General features: G+C 42.2%; 1 protein-coding gene across 1 annotated transcript in view; it reads left to right on the forward strand.

Moving 5' to 3' along the window:
* OTOGL (otogelin like) overlaps positions 1-25,677 on the forward strand; it is a 315,223-nt gene that overhangs the window by 160,417 nt on the left and 129,129 nt on the right. The window contains exons 26-33 of the mRNA XM_075344757.1: positions 3,116-3,250; positions 3,357-3,503; positions 5,933-6,052; positions 8,961-9,077; positions 16,347-16,503; positions 20,855-20,881; positions 21,134-21,301; positions 23,287-23,565. Coding sequence (XP_075200872.1) covers positions 3,116-3,250; positions 3,357-3,503; positions 5,933-6,052; positions 8,961-9,077; positions 16,347-16,503; positions 20,855-20,881; positions 21,134-21,301; positions 23,287-23,565 — 1,150 coding nt within the window. The remainder of the gene's footprint in view (positions 1-3,115; positions 3,251-3,356; positions 3,504-5,932; positions 6,053-8,960; positions 9,078-16,346; positions 16,504-20,854; positions 20,882-21,133; positions 21,302-23,286; positions 23,566-25,677) is intronic.

Here is a 25,677-nt window from a genome sequence, read left to right on the forward strand (position 1 = left end):
TGTGCGCACTACAACATTTTTTTAAGAAAATTCCGGACCCTCTGAAAGATTACCGCACCTGTGGTAAAAAAACGCAGCAAACCGCACCCGAAAACCGCATGCGGTTTTACCGTGGTTTTCCGCGGTTTGCTCTGGTTTTGCCACGGCATTGCCGCGGTTTTTCTGCGGGCTGTTCTCTGTGGTTTTTGACCATTATCTATGGCAAAAAACGCAGGTACCTGCGGAAAAAAAGTGACATGCAATTCTTTTTGCTGCAGAAAACATGCAGCAAAACCTGTTGGTGAAAAACCCTCAGTGTGCACACATCATTATTTTTTTTTACCATAGGTTTTGCTGGGGAAGGACTGCAGCAAGGTTCTGAACATTTTCTGTAGCAAAACATGCACCAAAAACCGCGGCAAAACCGCGGCAAAACCGTGGCAAAAACCGCAGCGTGCGCACAGGGCCTAAAGCAGATTTATTCTAGTTTATAGAAAGACCAGTAAATCCCCACCTGAGCCATAAAAATGATCATGTCATCTGCATATAATCCAATGGTATCTGTCTGATTAGCTGTGGGTATGCCTTTAATTAGTGGTGTGGAGCATATTCTGATGGCCAATGCGTCAAAAGCCAGAAAAATAAAGCAGGGAAGAAGGGGCAGCCCTGACAAGTTCTTTTTTCGAGAGAGAAGGGTACAAATCGGAGGCCATTCACTACCACCCTAGCCTTAGGGACCACAGATAGAATATGTATCAATTTATTAAGTTTTGGACCCCATCCAAATACTTGCTGACATACCGTCAGAAATTGCCATTCTACCGAGTCAAATGCTTTCATGGCATCTAGTGAAGCTACTGTCCAGTTATTGTCAGGCTGGAATGAGCTGTATTGGACTACCAATTTTACCCTTCTGACATTTATGGAGGTGCTCTTGCCTGGTATAAATCTTTTTTGATCAGGGTGTATTAAACCTAGAATCACTTTATTGAGTCTCATAGAATCTTGGTGAAAATTTTAGTCCACATTTACTAAAGAGATAGGATGGTCAGATCCACAGTGTAAAGAATCCTTCCCCTCTTTTAACAAAACAATGATATTGGGAAGAAGTTTGCATGCGGCACTCCCAATGATGGAGATAAGGATCCAAAAGTAGATGGATTACGGTGAGTGAAATTTATTAAAGCTTAAAAGGTGATAAAACGCAATTCAGCAAAAAAATAAATAAATGTCTTCATCAGGTATCAAAAAATAAAAACATAATGAACAAAAGTATATCCTCCTTCAACATGAAGGCCAAAATACTGTTGTTCATTATGGCACCTGTTCACTTGATGGGGAATAGGCCTTTGGTGTCCCAATCACTTTGACCCATGGCTCCCACCCTTAATAGATATTAGCGGGCCCCACTGTTAGGTCTATGTATTATTATCCCCGTTCCCATCTGAGATCTCTACAAGGGGTTTGTTTTAGTGGGCATATAAAGGCAGGAATCAGCTGTGGCAACCTGATGGTTCTAGGACCCAGCAGCAGCCTCCTAGATCTTCACTAGGGTTAAGGAAGGGTCAAATTCCTGTGTCCTTATCAGCAGGCAGGCTCTTATGCTGGGGTCACACTAAACGACAGCGACAACGACGTCGCTGTTACGTCACCATTTTCTGTGACGTAGCAGCGACCTTGTAAGTCGCTGTTATGATCGCTGCTTAGCTGTCAAACACAGCAGCCTAAGCAGCGGTCATAACGACACGCGTCGCTGTGCTGCAACATGTGCAGAGAGCAGGGAGCCGCGCACACTGAGCGCTGGCTCCTTGCTCTCCTAGCTACAGTACACATCGGGTTAATTAACCCGATGTGTACTGCAGCTACATGTCACAGTGCAGAGAGCAGGGAGCCGCGCACACTGCTTAGCGCTGGCTCCTTGCTCTCCTACCTACAGTACACATCGGGTTAATTACACGATGTGTACTGCAGCTACATGTGCAGAGAGCAGGAGCCGGCGCTGGCAGCGTGAGAGCGGCGGAGGCTGGTAACGAAGGTAAATATCGGGTAACCACCTTGATTACCTGATGTTTACCTTGGTTACAGCTTACCGCAGCTGCCACATGCTGGCTCCTGCTCCCTGCTCACTTCATTTCGTCGCTCTCTCGCTGTCACACACAGCGATCTGTGCGTCACAGCGGGAGAGCGACGACCAAAAAATGAAGCTGGACATTCAGCAACGAGCGGCGACCTCACAGCAGGGGCCAGCTCGTTGCTGGATGTCACACACAGCGACAGTGACGGGACGTCGCTGCAACGTCACAGAAAATGGTGTCGTTGTCGCTGTGTGTGACACCACCTTTAAACATGCAGGCAAGACCCATAGGGAGATAGCAGAGTGGAAGAGGCCGACAGTGATACCAGTGTCGGCTTGGTTTCTTCTTCTCCCCTCAACTCCAGGACAAGATACCAGGATGGCTGCCGGTAGTTTCTCACACATGACCAGCCCAAGTTTCTCTGTTTCTATCAGTTATGTGACCTTATATTTAAGGGCCGAAGTTGTCCGACTGTGACCTCCTTCTCTTGAGCAACTTTCCAGTCCACAAGAGGTCAAGAAGGGCAGAAAGCCAACAAGATGGCAGTCAGGATTAGCCGCTTCTACCCATCTGTTAAGATCATAAGCATATTAGCCACCAATGTGAAATATTTTGGGTTGGTCATGATGATTGATTCAGTTTCGCTACTCTCACTATGCAATGAATAAGATACTTAGGGCGTGAAATGCATAAGTGAGCTAAATAAAAGATTACAGTTTTTACTGGATACTGGAATCACAATTTTTTTTGCAACATTTTTTCTCTAAAGAACATAGGTATTTTTTTCTTATTCTAATCATTCTATTTCGGACAAAAATAATTGAAATATCATCATGAAATTCAGATAGGGATACTGAAATCATCTTGCACAAAATATTTTTTTTTTCCAGGCCAATGTATTATTTTTATTACACTGTAGTCAAACATTAAGACTAAATTCAAGAGACAATGCACAAATTAGAAAACACAGGTTGTCAGGTGATCAGTTTGTGCTAAAGAAAAGGAGCATTGAGAGGCAATAAGGTTAGATTGATATATGACTTTTTCTTTTTTTATTACAGAGCACTGACAATTCCAATGTGTCTATCATTGCTCAGAATAAAAAATGCTTTGACAATGACATCATTTGCTCTAAAAATCTCATCATTTCTATTGGTGGCAGAGATATTTATTTTTCAGATACAACAGAAAAACAGGTCAGTATGATTTTTTTTTGTCTTTCCATGTATGTCTTTATGTCTTTCCTTATGTCCATAACAGATATCTCACCAAGGTTTATACATTTCCTGTTGTTTTGTGTAGAAGCAGTTTCGATTACAATATGGCCCTTATAGGTTTCAACACTGGAAAGCTGGGTTTTATACAGTGGTTCACTTTCCCGAGCTAGACGTTACTGTTCTTTGGGATAAGAAAACAACAATACATGTCAAAGTTGGACCTCGATGGAAAGTAAGTCATATAAAACCTCATATATTTTAATTTTACAGGAAGATTTATGTAGTGTTTTAGATTGATAGTTATCCTTAGGCCTTATGCATATTACCCTATTGGATAGGAGCACACAGAGTCCATGAGTCTGTGAGTCTGTGAATCCATGCTACCTGGACTCTTTGCATCACTGTATGGTACGGTGGTACCATATGTCAGATTTAGGTTTCCCTAGATTATGACAATATATCTATTATTTGGCATCTGATGGAGTAGGGCACAATATTTTTTTCTGAAGGGATTTTGCAGAATAAGAATAAAAAATGTTTTCACCTTGCCATGAATTTGGAAGCACATAGAGGCACAAAAGAACAGAAGTCCACGAGTGCACTATTACGGCCCTGTAGAATTTTGCTGTTAATAGATGCTATTTTTGTTCTTTACTCGCATTTCATTTAGTAAATCTGAATTTTTTGGGAGTCAATTAGTTCTCATTGAGAGCAGACGTATGTATGTATCTTGGTAAATTACCACAATGAACAACCACAGTCATTTCAGCCACATTTTAGTTCCCTTTTTCTGTTTTACATGAAATTACATTGCTCATACTTTTTACCAAAAGTACAAAACTACTTGTGTTAAAATAAATAAGTGAGATGGTCTTGGAGTAAATGATTAGTGCAAACCTTAGGTGTCCCAGTGGAAAATAGCCTAGTGCAAAAATAACAAGTAATAGTTTTACTGTCTACCACAGACTGTAAATTCAATAAAATCTTTAATTGGGATGTCTAGTCTTCTGGGCATTCAGAATCGAAAGTCCCAGTTTGTGAAAGCAATTTTGCCAGAATTCTGGTGTAAATTGCTTTGAAAAGTCACCAAATTCTGATGAAACTCGGTGTTGTGCAAAAAATGTGCGACTTTTGACCTTTTCACCCCAGTTTGTTCAAGCTTCGATAAAATAAAGAAAGCTGGGGAGGGATGGGGCATGGCAGGGTGTGATGCTAAAAGCCATCTAATTCATGACAAGCTGTGGTGTTCGGCACGGTGGCTCAGTGGTTAGCACTGCAGTCTTGCAGCGCTGGGGTCCTGGGTTCAAATCCCACCAAGGACAACATCTGCAAGTAGTTTATATGTTCTCCTCGTGTTTGCATAGGTTTCCTCCCATGCTCCAAAAACATGCTGGTAGGGAATTTAGATTGTGATCTCTGTTGGGGACAGTAATGCCAATGTGTGTAAAGTGCTGTGGAATCAACAGTGCTATTTAAATGAATAAATATTATTATTGCTTCAGAGACTGGATTAAGATTTCTGGTGTGGTGCACAAAGGCGCAAACTACTTGTCAGATGCGCCGTTTCATTAACCCCTTACTGACATATGATGTTCCAGTATGTAATATGCCAGCTTTCTGACTTTGTTGCAAACTCAGAAACTGCGCCCGTATCTCTGCCAACAGATAAGGGCTGGTTAGGTTATGCATCTATCATCTTCCTCTAACAACTGTGTCTGGAACTGAGCTCAGTTCATGGCTGTCAACCTGTCAAATGCCAATGCCAATCTTTGACAGTGGCATTTATAGCATTCTGGCAAGATGGGGGCATTATAACCTTCTATCAGTGCTCCTGTGATGTGATTTTGGTGCACCAATGGGTTGCTGTGACAGCCAGGGGTCTGTGATGACCTCCATGCCTGTCAGGATGGCACTCCTGTGAAAGCCAGCCCTTGGCTAGTGTTCATAGTAGACCATGACTTTTGTTATATACAGCAATACTGTGCTATTGCTGTATATAGCACAAGCTACTGGATTGCAAGATTGAAGTCCTAAGAGGACCAACAAATACAATAAAAAATATGAAAAAAAACTAAAAAAAAAAAATCAAAGTTCAAATCACTCCCTTTTCCGACATTAAAAATTGAGACATAAAAAAACCAAAAAATAAATAAATACAAATATAAATGCTACCCCAATCAGTAACTTTTGGCGTGCAACACACAAGCATCTTTGATGGATTTGTTGGGTGGTTGTGCTGCCCAAGTTCTGCCCATTTTGGTGGAGCTTATTCCAACTGGTGTAAACAAAATGCCAAAATTAAAACAATTTGTACAACTCTTTGTTGGGCCAAATTGTGTGACTTTTCAAAGGTTTTACCCACTTTATGACATAAGACTAGAGTGTTGATGAATAATCCCCATAGTATATCAGTGTAGCTAAGAACTATCATCCAGGAGTCCAGAAAAGAAGAAAATTTTGTCCTGTTCACTTAGCGTTGCTTTGTCTGAAGACATTGTACATGTCCACAAATGTGTTTGGATTCGGATGGGATGATATCAATGGCAGCAGGCATGTTGAAAAGAATGATTAATTTAAACACAATGTATTTTATAGAGTAGCATGACTTTTCATTTATATGTTAGAATTCACAGAATTTATAAAAAATGTTATTTTTTTCAGGGCAAACTATCAGGTCTATGTGGAAATTTTGACAAGTTTACCTCAAATGATCTAACTACATCAAATAACATGGAAGTGAGAAATGCTCAAGTGTTTGGAGACAGCTGGACAATTGGCCAGGTATGACAATAGCTGTCTTAGGCTGAATTCATAATCCATCTTTCAATGTCCGAGTTACGACTGTGATTTCCAGGACCTGCTGTGCATCCCCTGACCTGCACTCAACAGGCCATGGTCTGAAAGTTACAATTTGTACTTTCATATCTGAATTCAGCCTTAAATTACACCACACTACTGTATGTGATATTAACTCATTCTTTTTTTGTATTATCCATTATTAATAAACATCATGGGAGCGACTGAAGAAGACTGGCAATTCTGTTGCTGGTCTTGATGAAGGGGCCTGTTGGAGCCGATGCTCCTGATACATTACTATGTGCCCCTTGCCAGATATCTTACTCCAGCTATTCCTGGGGTAAGATTTGTGTCATAGCAAATGCCACTGCTCATCATAAATTTGATGTGCAGGGCTACCCACACCTACAACCCGCGCCAGCTTCACCCACTTTGTTGGAACTGGAGCGAGAATGGCATAAAAAGAAGCTGTATGCCAGAAGTTGCATTTTTTTTTTTGTACCGTTTTGTGCAAAAAAATATGACTTTTCAAAGCTTTTTTGGCCATAAATCTGGCGATAAAGCTTTTCTAAATCACTCCCATTCCTTTTTAAAATCTCCCTAAAATTGGGTGTTTTATCATTTGTGAATATATGTAAACACTAGTAATAAGCGAATAGTAATTATTTGTGCTCGGATTATTCGTAACAAATCCCAAAGTACTATTCTGGTATACATCACTAATAACAAACCTAATGCAAGTCAATGGGGAACCTGAGCATTTTTTTGGGAAATCTTCGTAATATATATACTAAGGTTCCCCATTGACTTGTATTAGGTTCGCTATTTGTGATGAATACTGGAATAGTACTTTGGGATTTGTGACAAATAATCCGAACACGAATAGTGACCATTCACCCAACACTAGTAAACAAACACCAATCTGACATCAAGACAAAGTCCTGGAAATAGTACAAATGGACATATCTAAAATGGTGATCTTTTTAAATATCTAAAGTACAAAATTATTGATATTGTATTTTGTTTTTAGATTGGAAATGTAACGTTATATAACCCGGCATGTATTAGGCCAAGTTATAGAAATCTAAGAAAAAAACCTCAGGTCCAGTTTTAGAAATATGTGACTTAAGCCACTGTCAAATGTGAGCTTTTTATACAGTCAAAACCATTAGTTGTTCCAGAATATGGATGATATGCAAATCTTTACGTGATACTTTTTCTCTATTTACAATATGTGCTGTTCTGTTCTTAAGTTTCCTTTTCGCAAGAAGTATTCAGCAGTATTTGTAAGCCTGATACTAAATGAATGTTGTCCGAACCATGGGCCACATGAATCAGTCTGGCTGCATGATTTCAGCCAAGTAAATTTACAAGCACGGTTTTAAAATTCTGCTGGGAACTATAGAGAGAGACCTGGCTAGTCCAATAACCACTTTTTACCACCCACTCCAATTGATTGAGACATCTCACTTTATGTATCTGGCCACTTTTTAAGTATGGTATTTCTGAAGCTCAGCAGCAATCATGGAGTCAGGCTTGTCTTTACGCTGCCCAAGTTCGGACAGCATGAATCTAATGATAGGTTCCCTTTAAATACTGTAGGTATATTTCGTCTACATTCAATTTTAGCTTCTCTTTCATTTTCTAATATGATTGTAAAGGGTGCTTTACATGCAGCGACATCGCTAGCGATGTCGCTGGTGAAAGCACCCGCCCCCGTCGGTTGTGTGTCACGGGCAAATCGCTGACCGTGGCGCACAATATTGCTGGGAGCCGTCACACGTACTTACCTTCCTAGCGATGTCGCTGTGACGCCACGCTGTGACGGTTCGTGCGGCGTCACAGCGACATCACACGGAAGGCGTCCAATAGAAGTGGAGGGGCGGAGAGCAGCCACAGAAAATAACGGCCACCTCGTTGCCAGCAGGACGCAGGTACGGTGTTGTTCGTCATTCCTGGGGTGTCACACTTAGCGATGTGTGCTGCCTCAGGAACGATGAACAACCTGCGTCCTGCACGAGCAACAACATTTGGGAAATGGACGATGTGTCAACAATCAACGATTTGGTGAGTATTTTACATCGCTCATATGTGTCACACGCAACGACGTCGTTAACAAGGCCAGATGTGCGTCACGAATTCCGTGACCCCAATGACATCTTGTTAACAATGTCGTTGCGTGTAACGGGGCCTTAAGCAAGGTTGATCTCCTCCGCTTGTTTAATTTCCTCAGATTGCCTTTCTATTACTTTTGCAATCTCTAATAGATGCAGGTTCCAGCTCTGACATGCTCACCTATGTTGAAAACAAAGTATCATCTCAGGCTGTTGTAATGGAGATGTGGTCGTCCTTGACTCTTTCTATTCACTTCTTTGGGGGTTAAAAAATAGCGAAGTACTTTTGCTCTCCATTCACAATGCCACGATATGTAACCCCAAGTCGGGGTGTCAGAAATCGAACCATTGTATGATCGCCATTTATGGCTCAACTTTTTTAGCTTAGGTTAGTGACAGCTCCTAGAGATTCACTTCAGTGTTGTAAAGCTTATAATCATTTTGCATTAGCAATAATTACAGTTGGTGCAAATCAATTCCCAAGACCCAGTCCATCTGCCACGTCAGTAATCTATGGTCGCTGGATGGCAGCCTTCAGAACTGTCTATTTGACAGCTCCTACTGATTAACCGGCCTGGCACGATGTCACACATATGTGATGCCACAGAGATGATGTCGTGCAAGGCCGGCTAATCAATGAAAAGTTGAGGATGCCATTAGGTATCAGGCAGTTCTTAGGGCTCTCATCCAGTGGACAAAGATTACTGGGTCATATGAAACGATTCACAACAACTCTGTCAATAGTGTTTTTTATAACTTAATGAATGTTTTTTATCTAGTGTAAAAGTTCTAATGAAACAATGAGACCCTGCGAAGTTCATCAAAGCAAATTTCCCTATGCAAAAAAGGAGTGCTCTATTCTCTACAGTGATGTGTTTGCTCCATGTCGTAATGTGGTGAGTTTTTGACATTAAATTACAGCGTTAAGTTGATTTTACCAATTGTACCAAATCCTTTTTGAAGTACTGTTTTAGATACTGTAACATGAATATTTCAGTAAACAAATTGTATTACACTTACACATTCTCCTGTTCATACTGTACATGCACTGATGTTGTTTGATAAAGATTGAGTTATGGAAAAAACAAACTTGGTAACCTCTCGCCGCAACGTCATCAGCTCCACTCACCTAAGAAAGAAGAAGGTTATAATGTGAAATAATGTCTTGCACATAAAAAGGGGTATTAGAAAATTCACTAAATGTGCATTTATAGCAAGCAACTAAAGCACAGCAGTTTCTAGAAGAAAAAATAGGAGCATCTTGCTACGATCTTTTATGCGCTGATGCTGCAGAGGAAGAACATTTCCACTTCACTGTGACATGTGGAGCTTTATATAGTGAGTCAGTAGAGAAGAAGAGCAGCTTACCGGGAACATGAAGGGCTAAACTAAACTCCTGAGGACCCCAAAACAACTTTTGGGCCTGGACCCCACCATCACACCATCACCAGTATGCATCTACCATGTGACAGCACCAGTGGTATAATTGCTAGAACAGTGGTGGGAGAATAATTTTCCCAAGCGACCACATGAGAGACTGTGACTGTTTTGGAGGGCCAAAACAATAGGCAGAACTTAATTCTGCTCAATATTAATATTAACATATTAATTACAATTATAATTATTATTTTATATTAATATTATCACCTAATAATGAGCAGAATTAAGTAAGCATACATTCCCCTATATACTATATTAGCCTACACACAGCTGCTCTATATACAGTTTGAACCCTCCACATAGCTCCTCTATATACAGTATGAGAGCCCACATAACTCCATATATACAGAATGAGCCCCCACATAACCTCTCTATATACAGTGTGACCCCTCACATTGCCTTTCTATATACAGTGTGAGCCCCATATAGTCTCTCATTATACAATGAGCTCCCACATAGCCTCCTCTATACAGTATGACCTCCACATAGCCTCTTACATACAGTATGAACAATCATTTAGCCTCTCTATGTACAATGTGAGTCCCCACAAAGCCTCCCTATATAGAATATGAGTCCCCACATAGCCTTCTATATACAGTATCAGCCCTCACTTAGCCTCTCTATATACAGTGTGAGCCCCAAATAGCCTCTCATTATACAATACGATCTCCCACCCAGCAAAAAATGAAAAAATGTGTGGCAAAAATAAAAGTATTGGCTGATATATTGGCCAAACTATACAAGCTCACAACCCATGTTGTGTCCTTTGTATTGCGGTTCCCTACTCTGAAATTGAAAGCAACTACTGGAAAGAACATAAAATTAAAAATACCATGGAAAAAAGGCAGACATATTTACCAGCACCAAGTCACAATACCAATGCCTTCAGCAGTGGTCTCCAAGGTTTCTGACCTTGAGAACCACATTCAGCTCAGAGAAAGAGTCACACAAGCCATATTAAGATCTGAGAGAGGGTCACAAGCCTTACATAGCTTCCGCTCCACTCACAGTAGTGACACTCAGAGTTCCAATTACCAGCATAATGACAGCCAAAGCTTTTCTACAGAAATCACCACACTGAGACAATATTCCAATATCCAGGGGTTCCTACCTCCATTCAGATCTGCTCTTCTTTGTGGGGCTACTCACAAATGACACTATCTGGAAACCTGGTCTTCATAGCTGTTAGCAAGAGCTGTTGTAAATGTGCCTAGTTGGAAAACAGCTGCGAGTCACACATCACAGACCCGCGAGCCACATGTGGCTCCCAAGTAGTGCTGGGCGAACCCTGACCGTAAATATCCGTATCCACGCCTTTTCAAAAGTATCTGGATGCCGGGCCTGGGCCTGCTGTTCTCAGGAAACTCTGGCTAATGATTGGGGTCTGGCAACTCAGGAAATAAGAAAAAATAAATAAAGGAAAAATTAAGCAAGAACATTACGCTTACCGAGTCTCCTGTGTGGCTGTAACTGCTTCCACAGCCACCCATTCTACTTCTGGGGGTGCTCATTATTGCTCATCCATATTCACTGCTTTCCCGCCCACCGGCAGTCCTGCTGTCTGTGATTGGTTGCAGTCAGACTTGCCCCCAGCCTGTGTGACAGCGTGTCGTACTGCTTGCAATCACAGATCCTGTCTGTGGGTCCCTATCGTGGTGTAAAACTAAATAAATAATAAAAAAATTGCCGTAGGATCCCCCCATATTATGATACCCAGCACAGATAAAGCATACGGCTACAGGCTACAGCCTCTAGCTGTGCGCTTATCTTGGCTGTGTATCAAAATGGTATGCGGTCCCCCCAATTTTGATACCTGGCCATAAAAAAGCCTGACAGCTGGAAGCTGGTATTTTCAGGCTGGGAGACCCATGCTTATTGAGCCCCCTGCCTAAAAATAGCTGCCTGCAGACACCCAGGATTGTCACATCCTTTAGATGTGACAATTCTGGAACTTTACCTGGCTCATCCCGATTGCTCTGATGCAGTGGTAATCAGAGTAATAAGGGTCTAATAACAGCCCACAGCTACCACTAAGCCCTAGTAATGGGAGTAACCTAGTAATTAGTAATGGGAGGTGTGTATTATATCGCCCCCATTACCTAAGGATCCTTGTGGATCCTTAGGCGGGCTTTGCACACTACGACATCGCAGGTGCGATGTAGGTGGGGTCAAATTGAAAATGACGTACTTCCGGCATCGCATGCGACATTGTAGTGTGTAAAGGCTCGATGATACGATTAACGAGCGCAAAAGCGTCGTAATCGTATCATCGGTGCAGCATCGGCGTAATCCATGATTACGCTAACGCGACGGTCCCATGTTGTTCCTCGCTCCTGCGGCAGCACACATCGCTGTGTGTGAAGCCGCAGGAGCGAGGAACATCTCCTACCGGCGTCACTGTGGCTTCCGTAGGATATGCGGAAGGAAGGAGGTGGGCGGGATGTTTACATCCCGCTCATCTCCGCCCCTCCACTCCTATTGGCCGCCTGCCGTGTGACGTCGCAGTGACGCTGCACCACCCGCCCCCTTAATAAGGAGGCGGGTCGCCGGCCAGAGCGACGGTCGCAGGACAGGTGAGTCCATGTGAAGCTGCCATAGCGATAATGTTCGCTACAGCAGCTATCACAAGGATATCGCAGTTGCGACGGGGGCAGGCACTATCGCGCTCGGCATCGCAGTATCGGCCTGCGATGTTGCAGCGTGCAAAGTGCCCGTTAGAATACGTCATCAATATCTGATTGGTAGGGTCTGACTGTCACGCAGTGACTTCCGGGGTTCCGCCAGGAGTAAGGGAACCTCCAACAAATGTGCAATAAACAGGGTACAATGGAACATGATACAAAGGTGAGCCCTGGTACTAGGGAAAGGGGAGCGGGGTCACCTCCTGCACTCACCTGAGGCTGTTCCCTGTAGTCCCTAATGTTCCTATACCAATTCTTTCACCTCATTGCAGATCAAGTGCCTAGGACCTTGTTTGCCCAGAACTCACCCTGGCTAGTGAGAAGGCCGGTGAGAGCACTAGTGTCACTGCTGCAATAATCCAACACAAGGGTAGGAAGACAGACAGGAGGAAATAGATACAAAAGGAAAACACTCCAAGCAACTTCAATGCAACTAACACCACAGCTGCAATAGTCACAAAACTTCAGCTTCTTTCAGAGACTGGCCACTTCCAAAGTGGGCAGCTTAGATATGAGAATCTATAACCAACATCAGATGTTAAAGGGAACCTGTCAGCAGAGATTTTGCACTAAACATAAAAGATTAGCAAGGTTCCTGTTATTATTGTGCCCCCTTTTAGACCAAAAGAAATACTTTATAAAGTGGTACCTTTTTGTATGCAGATACTGTAAATGGTACACGGGGGCGGGCTGCCTGGTGTCCGTTATTTTGCCTCCTGCCGCTTTAAGCCGTCCCCCATCACTCATTTCCATAGCTGTGGACACCGCCCAGTGCTCCAGAGGTCCCCGCGCATGCCCAGTGCCTATCTCTCGTGAATGAGCACTGTGTCCAGTGTCACCGCTGGTGACTTGTTGTGCAGGCTTTAGATTATGGGCGGCGCTGTGATTTTCCTCAGCAAGTAACCGCCCATAATCGCGTGAACGCGCTTTCCCCTCTGCCTCCACCAGCCTGCTGACCCCACGTTACCTCTTTCCCATCTTGCCCTGAGGCAGGAAATAGATGGGAGTAGCGCGGAGCAGGACACCACCGATCAGGAGGAGACTCGGAGAGAAGCTTACCGATGTACACAGTAAAAAAAACATGTAAAAACAAACAATGTCCTGCTCCGCGCTCCTCCCATCTATTTCCTGCCTCAGGGCAAAATGGGAAAGAGGTAACGTGGGGTCAGCAGGCCCGCGCTTGCGCAGAACGGTGGAGGCAGAGGGGAAAGCGCGGTCACGCGATTATGGGCGGTTACTTGCTGAGGAAAATCACAGTGCCGCCCATAATCTTAAGCCTGCGCAACATTTCACCAGCGGTGACACTGGGCACAGTGCTCATTCACGAGAGATAGGCACTGGGCATGCACGGGGACCTCTGGAGGACTGGGCGGCGTCCACAGCTATGGAAATCAGCGATGGGGGACAGCCTAAAGCGGCAGGAGGCAGAATAACGGACACCAGGCAGCCCGCCCCCGTGTACCATTTACAGTATCTGCATACAAAAAGGTACCACTTTATAAAGTATTTCTTTTGGTCTAAAAGGGGGCACAATAATAACAGTAACCTAGCTGGAATGCAGCCCAGGAGCTGCAGAGGGGGAATCTTTTATGTTTAGTGCAAAATTTCTGCTGACAGGTTCCCTTTAAAACATATGGCTATTTATAGCAAAGGGGAGTGGTAAGAAAGAGCTGCACCTGAGATTAAGGCTCCAAAGGATAACCAGACAGGAAAGAATCCTTATTCCCTACAGCATGAAAGGAAACAAATACATTTAAACATAAGATGCAATCCTGGTCTAAGGCTATGTGCGCACGTAGCGTAATTACATGCAGTTACGCTGCGCTTTGTAGCGCAGCGTAACTGCATGCATCCTGCGTCCCCTGCATAATCTATGGAGATTATGCAAGAGCCACGCGCATGTGGCGTCTTAGAGCGCAGCGCTTCGGCTGCTGTCCGAACCGCGCGTTCTAAGAAGTGACATGTCACTTCTTCCGTGCGCTTTGCCGGCATCTCCTGCTCTGTCTATGGCAGGACCTGCAGGCAGAGCGCATGGAATCGGCTTTTTTTTTTTTCTCTATGGACATTTTCTGCAGCGATTTGAAGCGCACGTGTGCTCTTCAGATCGTTGCAGAAATTTCTGCAGGGCTAGTACGCAACGTGCGCACATAGCCTAAGACTCACCAGAGATTCCGCCAGAGTGGAGCGCACCCATGACACCGACACCCTGCGCCCCTACCGATCTGCTGTTCTCTGTGCCAACGGCAACATGCGACTGGAAATGCTCAGCTCCAAAGCTTCCCCGTCAACTGATAGCAACCACAGCAGAGTACTGCATATCTGCCTTCCATTCAAATCAATAAGAGGCAGGTGTGCCTCCATAGGAAGATGGAGCAGTTCCGGATCTGAGCATCTCCGGCCACAGGCTGCCGCCATCGGCACCGAGAACAGCTGATCGGTGGGGGTGCTGGGTGTTGGACCCTGGCTGAATAGACATTGATGATTTATTGGGATGCCCTGGCCTATCAGGTCGTCACAGGATATTGTGCAATCTGCCCTTCTGCACAGTATCCACCCTCCTTGGTTACGGATCCTGGTCCTTTGGTGTTGCTAACAGCTTAGCCAATCAAAATCCTAGGAACACTTCCAACTTTAACCTACCAGACACACCATTGGGGGGCCTGAAGGGAAAAGGGACGCCCACATGGGGGGTTGTTGATGGGAAAGTGAGGAAAGTGACAGTTGAGCTTGGAGAGGGGAGCTGGAGAGTTCAGCAGTGGAGAGTGAAAGGAGAGAAGGTGGAGTGGTGACTTTCGGGAAGAGAGGCCATGGAAGAGAGCTTCTGTGTACTAGGTGGCAGACGTTGGTCTGGGCCTGGTAGGAGCTGGAACCCCGGTCACAGGGGACAGTGTCAAGGGGCACGAACTGCCGAGGAGGTCGGCCGGTGGCCTTGAGCTATCACTGGGCTGGGGCCAGGGCACGACGGAGTACTTGGACCATAGGCCGGAAAGTAGCTTCACGCGTTCCGGTAATTTACCCGACGGGGGTGAATACTTCAAGTATCATCCCCAACCCGCTCCAAAATCGGGGTACTAGCGCACCGATGGGATAGGACTTTCCCAATACAGTCCAAAGAAATCCTACGCGTGAACCCTGAGAGCAAGCTCATTCCGTTAGCCATACGGGTGAGCGGGACCCGAAGAGTTTTATACCCACAGGTCCAACAGAGACAGAAGTGCCAAGGACAGGGCCACAGGCTAACAGCAACACCAAGGGCATGGACCTAAGCATGCTCCCAACAAGCTGCAGTGGTGCTCACAATTCTGGTTTACAATCTGTCGGTGTTGTTATTCCTGGACTGAGTGAGTACATTGAAATACCCCTGTTCCTACCCCAGCGGCACCCATTCACCAACCATCCGACGGGCCCCGGGACACAAACCCCCTACCCATGGAGGGGTTAAACATCAGGCTGCCACATCATCGTTACCAGGCTCCCCAACCGCAGCGGTTGTCCCTCACATTACCACGCACTGTGGGTGGAGTCACAAACTTTCCAAACCCCCTGTACATAGCCCTCCCTCATCGAGTGGCCGCGCGACCGCCGGGTCCGGAGACCCCTCGAGCCACCGCGGATCCGGATCCCAGCAGTAGCCCGGCTGCTGGCATGGGGGCGGCACACTATCCTAAGGATAGGCCATCAATGTTAACTTAGTTGCCAACCTATTTAATGTGTCACGGTAGTGCAAGATCAGCAGAAAGAAACTGTCCAGTTCCATCACTCAAGGAAATTTTGACTTTATTTATCTTAACTAGAAATCTGAGCAAAATCTCATAAACATAATTTTCATTTCATCAGCTATTTGCTGACTTAACAAGCATGTGTCATAAATTGCACCACAGGAAGCTAAACACTAGATGGCAATAATTTCATAATTCATTGTTACTAAACTGATGTAGTATAGACAGGTGACAATGACATTAACCTATATATTCAAAGATTGCTGAATCAGCGGTTCTGTGTGCTTACACAATTGTGATTTAGACTTTCTGTATTTTCTGACAGATTGATGTAACATCGTTTGTTAAGAACTGCCATACAGACACATGTAATTGTAACCTCGGAGGAGACTGTGAATGTCTGTGCACCAGTATAGCCGCATATGCGCATAAATGTTGTCAGCAAGGTGTAACTGTCCACTGGAGATCACCAAATATGTGCCGTAAGTAACCAAAACAGACAGATATCATACTAATACCTTTATTCATTACGTTTAGAAAAGACTGTCATTGTGAACTGAGTAATATTCTCAACTCTTTACATGAATTCAGTGGGACAAAGGACTTATTTGCATTATATATTTTTGGGGAATCGTTAGAGTATCTGTACATGGTCAGTTTTTGGAGCAAATATTTCTGCTGCCAAAACCAGAATGGAAAAATGCTACATGCTGGTCACCTTAGGGGGTCTTAAAGCCCTTCTCCCAAGTTAGAATACAGCAGTATTATAAATGGTGTATGATAGCCCAGGAATGGATTGTGCACTAGGCTCTGGAGATTCAGGTTACACGGTAGCAGGTCATATTTTAAGCTCTTGTACTAGATGCTGCTTGATGAATTACTCCCAAATTCCCAGGCTTACTTTTACTTTACTTGATGCTTTCAGCTCAGATATAGTTAATACTATATTACATGGAAATTCAGAGAGGAAAAAATAAAACAAAAAAACTCAGATGTTTTGTGTTCATACACAAAAATTATACTTTGCGCCTTGGTCACGTGTTACTATGGAAGTTTACTTTGGTTGCTAATTAGCTGGGAATACATCATTATACAACTGGATTAACCCCTTCACCACATGGCAATATTCTGTTTTTCGTTTTCGTTTTTCCTCTTTTTCTTTCAAGAGCCATAAGTTTTTTTTATCCTTCAATCAATATAGCCATATGAGGGCTTGTTTTATCCAGGACGAGTTGTACTTTTGAATGACACCATTCATTTTGCCACATTTTCTACTAGAAAATGGGAATAAAATAACAAAAGCGGTAAAATTGCAAAAAAAGTGCAATTTCAAAATCCACGATTGTTTTTTGGGGTTTTTATTTACTGTTTTATTATATGGTAAAGCTTATCTGCCATTATGATTCTCCAGGTCACTACAAGAAAGTTGATACCAAACATGTAGAGTTTTTTTTATTTAATTGGTGAAAACAAATTCTGCATTTTGTAAAAGAAAAAAAGAATTGAGCTTTTGTTGCTTGTAACTTTCTCAATTTTCAAGATCGTGGGCTCTGTGATGTCTTATTTTTTGTGTCTTGAGCTGATGTTTTAAAGGCTGTGTCCGCACTTTGCATTTCCACCTGTGTTTCAGCTGCTTTTTAGGTCCGTTTTGAACTGCAGCGTTTTCATGCCAAAAGGCATGCTTTTTGATTTTCCAGCAAAGTCTATGGGAAATGGGGATTTCTTGTCCGCACTTTGCGTTTCCAAGTGCAGCGTTTAATTTGCATAATTTGTGGCAAAAACCATGCGTTCAAAGAAGCAGCATGTCAATTGTTTTTGCCATTTGGGCTGCGTTTTGCTAACATTGAAGTCAATGAGAAGTATCAAAAAGCAAGAAACATCAAAATTCCAATTTACCTGCTTTTTAGCTGCAGAAACAATGCGTTTTGGACTACATAAACGCATGCTTTTCTGACTTTAAAACATGGAATAATATGTCCCTTTACACACACACACATAGTCCAACAATTAAATTAATGCAAAATATGAATTTAATGATATTTTACCGCAAATAGTATAAAACTGCTAGAATTATATGAAGTATAACTATTTTCTTTATCATTTCAATATTTATATATGTGTTCCTTTTTTTCCCCTTTTTCATTGTGTTTGACTGTTCAAACTTTATTTAGCAGTGTCTTTATGTTCAAAACGCATCTTTAAAAAAGCAATGGAAAAGCATGTAAAAAGCGCAAAAACGCGGCTAAAACGCAGTCAATACGCATGCATTATTAGCGCTATTTTGTGGGCAAAAGCAACTTTGGCAAAATCAATTACTGTCAGAAGATGCGTTTTGATATGCGTTTAGGACGACGCAAAGTGCGGACATAGCCTTAGGGTGTGTGTGCATGCTGACTTTTTTTTATGCAGATTTGCTGCAATTTATCATGTGCAGGTTGTTGCCCAAATCTGCATGTCTATCGTTATCCCAGCAAAATCAATGAGAATTCTGAATGGCTGTGCACACGTTTCTTTTTTCCTTGCAGTTTTGGGTGCAGAAAAAATCTGCAGCATGTCAATTGTTGGTGTTTTTTTTTCCTGCATTTTTAGCTCTTCCAGCCATAGATTTCACAAAAAAATGCATGAAAAAACCCCACCAAAAACAAATCAAAAACACACAAAAAAGCACATGTGGTTTTGGTGCGTTTTTCTGCCACAAGGTGTGTTTTTTGGTGCAGAAAATTTCTGCACCAAAAGGCTGTGTGCGTGTCAAATTGCTGCAGAAACACTGCATAATGAATGCAATGTTTCTGCAGAAAAAAAGCCGATTTCATGCGCTCTGGGTGCAGCCTCTCCCATAGACAGAGCAGGAGCTGTCATCCAAAGCGCACGAAAGAAGTGACATGTCACTTCTTAGAACACAGCGATTTGGAACAAAATTTTGGCATCCAAATCGCTGTGCTCTCAAACGCAACGTGCGCACATCTCATGCACAATCTACATAGATTGTGCAGGGGACACAGGACGCATGCATTTATGCTGCGGTGCAATACGCAGCGTAAATGCATAAAATTCGGCAACGTGCACATGAGCCCAAATACTGCATGTGCGCATACCCTAATTATACCATATTGGGGTAGATTTGATGATTTGGTCATCTGTTCTTCCATGTTATTACAATATTGCGGCAACTAAAAATCCTAAATTCTGGCTTTTTGATGTTTTTTTTCTTGTTACGCCCTTTAGTGATCAGAATTTATTTTATATTTTGATAGAACTGCATTTCTGAACAATACCAAATGTGTACTTTTTATGATCAATGGGGCAAAAGGGGGGGATTTTAACTAATGTGGGTTTAGTTTTTCATATTGTTACATTTTTTTTTATACTTTTTATTGTTTTTAGTAGTCCCCTAAAGGGACTTGAATCTGATATTCTCCGATCGCTTCTGCTGTACAAATGAGTACTTCAGCATCGCTCTGAACAGCAGAAATTCTGATCTCCTGTAAACGCCAGCACTCTGCCGACATCCACAGGAAGGGAGTCATGACAGTGTCAGGGGGGGTCATCAGCGGACTTCTGGCTGTCATGACAACCCACCAGCACTCCGTGATCAAATGGTGCATTTCCTGCTGGCGCGTGTTAAATCCTACAGAGTTTGACAGGGGGATTTAACTGGTTAAAAGCCGTGGGTGGATCTTCGATCCTTTTTACCTGTTAGCTCCACATCTCGGCTGATCAGATCAGCCAACATCTGCAGAAAGACACATGGGCTCGCAGCACAAGCCCGCATAAAAGGGACAAACACGATCTTGAACGTACTGGTACGTCTAAGGTTGTGAAGTGATTAATACCAATTAGCTCCAGGAAGTAACGTCTAGCCTAACCTAAGAATGTGTTTATAAATAATGGAATCAGAGAGGGACAATATGGCATCAAGTCTAAAATTAAATATATAGTACATTGCATCAATATGACACACTTATTTTTAACTATCATGTTACAATTCTAAGAAAATGATATACTGTATCGGAAACATAAAACCACCCAAAGCCATTATTTTATCTTACATTATTGGTGAATCGTGAAGTTTCAAAAGAAACCATAACAATATGACAACTCTAAGAAAACTGAATTATTTGAATGGAAATGGTTATAAAGCCTGCTTTACATGTTACGATTTCACATACGATATCGTATGCGATCGTAACCGCCCCCATCGTATGTGCGGCACGTTCAATTTTGTTGAATGTGCCGCACAAACGATTAACCCCCATCACACATACTTACCCGTCCATACGACTTCGCAGTGGGCGGCGAACGTCCACTTCCTGGAGTGGGAGGGACGTTCGACGTCACAGCGACGTCACGCGGCAGCCGGCCAATAGAAGCGGAGGGGTGGAGCTGAGCGGGACGTTAACATCCCGCCCACCTCCTTCCTTCCGCATACCGGCAAGGAGCCACAGGACGCAGGTAAGATCTGTTCATCGTTCCCGGGGTGTCACACACTGCGATGTGTGCTACCCCGGGTACGATGAACAATCTGACGTTCAATCCATGAGGAATGAACGACGTGCGTGCGATGAACGTTTTACTGTTCAATAGCAATCGCACGTACCTGTCACACACTGCAATGTACCTTACAATGCCAGATGTGCGTCACTTACGACGTGACCCCGCCAACACATTGTAAGATACATTGCAGCGTGTAAAGCGGGCTTTAAACACCAAGATTGATTATGTGGCACTCTTTATTGTTGTGTATTAGTGTATTACAAGATTGATTATGTTGAACCCTTTATTATGTCTTTGTGGTTGTTGTGTATTACATACATTCCGTCTTATGTTTTTCAGCTTATGATTGTGAATATTACAATCAAGGTAAGATATGACTTCTACCCAGTAAACATACTATGAGAGATTATATTTAGTCCTGCAGCCTGCACATATTGTGCAATCACATTTCCCTTAAACAGTGTCTCCTCCACCTTTCGAAGAACTTAAGTATTTTCGAGAAATTCATTATTACTATTTATGGCAGTCTCCAGAATGTAAATGCAATGGACACTGCAGACTGTCATAAAAAGAGAACTTTTTTTATTTTTTTATATTTTTTATTTTATTTTCCTACAGGACTAGGTGAAGGTCCCTTTATCCTCGCTAGCTGCGGTAACAGTGAAATTGTATTAGGTGTGAATGTTACCAGCAAATACGTATTCCCATTGCCAAGAATGAGTGCACATGGAAATGTTTTGTTTAACTTCATGATAACACCTGGACTTTTCCGAGATAAAGACCTATGTGAGTACTCCAAATCTAAATATTTAAATAATATTGTCACAAAAAAATGCAGGCAATTCTGTTAAAAATAACTTCATTCAACGAATGTGGTGTTAAATGATCACAGGAGCAGTGATTAACATTGCAGCATGTGATTAATTGTAGTGATTTCATGACCATCTATCAACATACAGATATATAAACATGACTTCAATGGGGAATTATCTAGTGCAGAAAATGCAGACGTTACAAGTTACAGAATGCAGACGTTTGGGAAACAAATATAATACAAACCGATTCATCATATATTTTTCACAAATATGTTCACCTTGAATACTTCACTGGAAGTTCTTTAAAAATTGGTATTCCTCCGGTTTAAAGATGTTCTGCGAGAAATGTATTAAAATAAATAAAATAAATAATACACATTTAAATATTAAACATTTTTCTAAATACCTTTAAATAAGAAAAAGGTGTGTTTTATCTACTGCACTCTGTCAGATTTCCAAGATGGTAACTACCATGAATCACAACCCATCCTAGAGGACACGCAGTAGGACAGACTGCGTGAAGCACAATATAGAAGTCACATCAGAGCAGTGTTCAATCAGGCAATCAGGAACGTACAATCCTCTGTTCAGTCAACCTAAAAGGACACTGAATGGAATGGACTAAAGAAGAAAATAAACACGTTTCTTTAGCTGACTGAGCATGAACATTCATCTCAGTCAGCCTGACAGTTTTAGTGCTTCTGTCTCTTGCTTCACACAGTCTATACTACTGTGTGTCCTGGCAGTTGCCATCTTTAAAATCCTGACAAAGTATAGTGGGAAAAGCATTAATATTTAAATGTGTATTATTTATTTTATTACATTTCTTGGAAAACCCGTTTAAGGTTTTGACTAATTAAGACAATCCTGTCCATGTGCTTGGTACATAACTCTATGAGTAAGAGTAAGGCGCTGCTTACTCATAGAGTAACGGTGAAAAAGAAAAAGTGGGACCCAGCACCGATTCCAAAAATATATTAAAAATAAGGTTTCTTTATTAATACATGATTAAAAGTTTATATGAAGACCATGGTGAAAAATATAGAACAGGTGCCAGAACTGGCTAAACTAATCGATGTGCCAATTCTGGGCAGCTGCAGGCTGCTATATTTAAGCTGGGAAGGGTGAAATAACCATGGGTCTTCCCAGCCTGATAATATCAGCCCCCAGCTGTCTGCTGTATCTCTGCTAGTTATCAGAAAAGGGGGGGGGACCCGCATAATTTTATTTATTTATTACGTTACACAAAGCTAAAAACAACTCATTAGTGTCTTTCATGTGGCTCTAGAGGGTGCATGTGTACAAACCCTGCTCTAATCTATTTCCTTCCTACATCAACTCTCCCTAAATTGCTTCTACAGGACAGTGTACTGAGTATCCTGTCCCCGGGTCTCGTATAAGACCTGATGATGCGATGCAGTGGGCTAATCACAGTAATGCCAGTAGCGAAGATGGCTGTGGCATTACTATGTATGGCAGGCAATTCCACACATTTATTGAATGTCTAACATTTTACATCATACGGGGAGACTTGAGCATTGCGCCCGAGCACCAGCGATAATCGATTGAGCAATGAGCATACCTGTGCAACCTGATGCTCGATCAAGTAACTAGCAGTGCCGACTACGCTTGCTTATCACTAATCTTGTTATATCTTGCAAAATCTGAAAAGAACATTATCATTATCTGGTATTAAAGAGAACAAATGAAAAGTGAGAACAAACATAGATCCCTAACTAAAACATTACATTTATTGATACTGTTAAAAATGCACACCCTAATATTACGCATACATTTAAAATAACATGATGTTTAAAGCTATGAAAGCTAAGGCATATGTGACTTTATAGCTAGCAGACAATACTGTGTAGTATAAAGTCTGTTAATACTAACTTGTTCAATTGTAAACAGTATAAAAAATGTAATTAACTGTGGTACTCTTCTTATACAACATAGCGCTATCACTTGTATCTTTGGAGTCAGCGGAACGACCAAATTACTTCCTTTCTGTGCAAGAAAATGACAGTGTACGACTGGAGCAGTGGGAAGCAAGTCCCATGTTTCAAAGACGGGCAACCTTTTTTCACCACCAGGGTCTTTGGATTCCTGGCTACAGTGCCTTTGAATTACACAGCAAGAAAGGTTTTTTTATTGTTCTAACGGCTTCAGAGGTTAAAGTTTCCAAATATGACAATTCTGAGGAATTTAAAGTGTCCAGTGGTTTCAAAATTGAAGGTAAGTTGGAAATATGTCAACAACGAGTCTACTGATGAACATACAAAATGCCTTTATAAAATTAAAATATTTTCAAATGATTATTTTAAGGAGGTGTCTGTTTTATATTAGTGTTGTATACTTGTACTTGGGGATATGGATGTAATAGAGGAGCCTTGTTTGTTGGCCACATCTGAGAAGTACTGGAAGTTCTGCATTACGCATAAGCTCCATTGATGTCAATGGAGGTTATGTAATAATGAATTATTCCAGAAGTATAACATTCGGTTGCTGCAGGCAGAAGGAATTTAATCACTTTCAATTCTGCCTTTGGAGACAATTTTGCAATTTTCATTTTTTCCTCCCCTTCTTTCAAGATTAATTTTTTTTATTTATTTATTTTATTTATGTAAACATAGCTGTAGTACCCAGTGTTGCCCGGTATAGTAACTGTCTCTCTGTCTCTCTCCCAGTCGCTGTCTGTCTGTCTCTGTCTGTCTCTGTGTGTCTGTCTCTCTGTCTCTTTCCCTGTCTGTCTCTGTCTTTGTGTCTGTCTCTCTGTTTGTCTCTTTCCCTGTCTATCTCTGTCTTTCTCTGTGTCTGTCTCTCTGTGTCTATCCATGTCTGTCTTTGTCTGTGTCTATCTCTTTGTCTGTCTGTGTCTATCTCTCTGTCTGTGTATCAGTCTCTCTGTCTGTCTATGTCTCTGTGTCAGTCTGTCTCTCTCTCTCTCTATCTCTGTGTCTGTCTCTTTCTATCTCTATGTTTGTCTGTGTTGGTGTGTCTCTCTCTATCTCTGTGTCTGTCTGTCACTGTATCTTTCTATCTCTGTGTCTGTCTGTGTTTGTTTGTCTCTCTTTATCTCTATGTCTGTCCGTCTCTATCTCTGTGTCTGTCTGTGTTTGTCTGTCTCTCTTTATCTTTGTGTCTGTCTGTCTCTGTCTGTGTCTGTCTGTCTGTCTGTCTCTTTCCTGTCTGTCTCTTTCCCCACTGTCTCTTTCCCCATCTGTCTCTGTCTCTTTCCCTGTCTGTCTCTTTCACTGTCTCTTGCCCTGTCTCTATCTCTTCCCTGTCTCTTTCCCTGTCTGTCTGTCTCTTTCCCTGTCTGCCTTTGTCTGTCTCTCTGTCTCTTTTTCTCTCTTTCTGTCTCTTTCCCTGTCTGTCTCTGTCTGTCTCTTTTCTTGTCTGCCTGTCTCTTTCCCTGTCTGTCTTTGTCTGTCTGCTTCTGTCTGTCTCTTTCCGTCTGTCTCTCTCTCCCTGTCTGTCTCTCTCTATCCATCTCCCCACCGACATCATATTACCTCGCACATAAACTTTTTATACTAAGAATGTCCTTCGTTGCCTATAGCAACCAATCACAGCTGCTATTAGTTACCTGTAGTTCCCAGCTCTATTGACTTTAATGTAAGCAGGTTTTTTGGAGAGTAACTGTAAAGCGCGGGGTTACATTTTCCCGTCAAAACATAGTCTATGACATTCTCTGAGTCACATGAGGCAGTTGTGCAAAATTTCGTGATTGTACATGCGACGGTGCGGATTGCTTTATTAAGAAGAAAAGAACTGCATAATGGGAAGCAGAGTCCAATATTATTATGAAAAGCAATTTTTATTGTAGCAAAAAATATCATAAAAACATTTAAAATGGAAAAACACACTGGTATGAGTCTCCCCACCAACTCACAATAATATACTGTAATGGTATACCATAGTGTTATACAATAGACAATAGAGACAGGATGCACCCCTCAAACAAGAGCCACAACATGAGATACTACACGTGCATGGATTAAATATGTTTAGAATATAACATGATCATAGATAAAGGTATATACATAATCTCACAGTACACATGCAGAGATTTTCTTCAATTATAAGAGAACCAACGTACATGCAATTTTATTATATAAAGTAGCAGACCCAAGATGTTTCTGGTAGAAGGGCAAAAGTCTGGAAAGGTTACAACCCTATGAGTACGGTGTATGGTGCGGATTGCTTTAGCGGACACACACACACACACACACACACACACACACACACACATACTGTACATACACTCAGCTTTATATATTAGATGTACATTTGTTTTTTGTTGTAGTTTTGAATGACAAATTTACTATAGAACCGATTCAGTCA

This window comes from Anomaloglossus baeobatrachus, chromosome 4 (assembly GCF_048569485.1).
Source record: "Anomaloglossus baeobatrachus isolate aAnoBae1 chromosome 4, aAnoBae1.hap1, whole genome shotgun sequence".
In the NCBI taxonomy this organism is placed as follows: Eukaryota; Metazoa; Chordata; class Amphibia; order Anura; family Aromobatidae; genus Anomaloglossus; species Anomaloglossus baeobatrachus.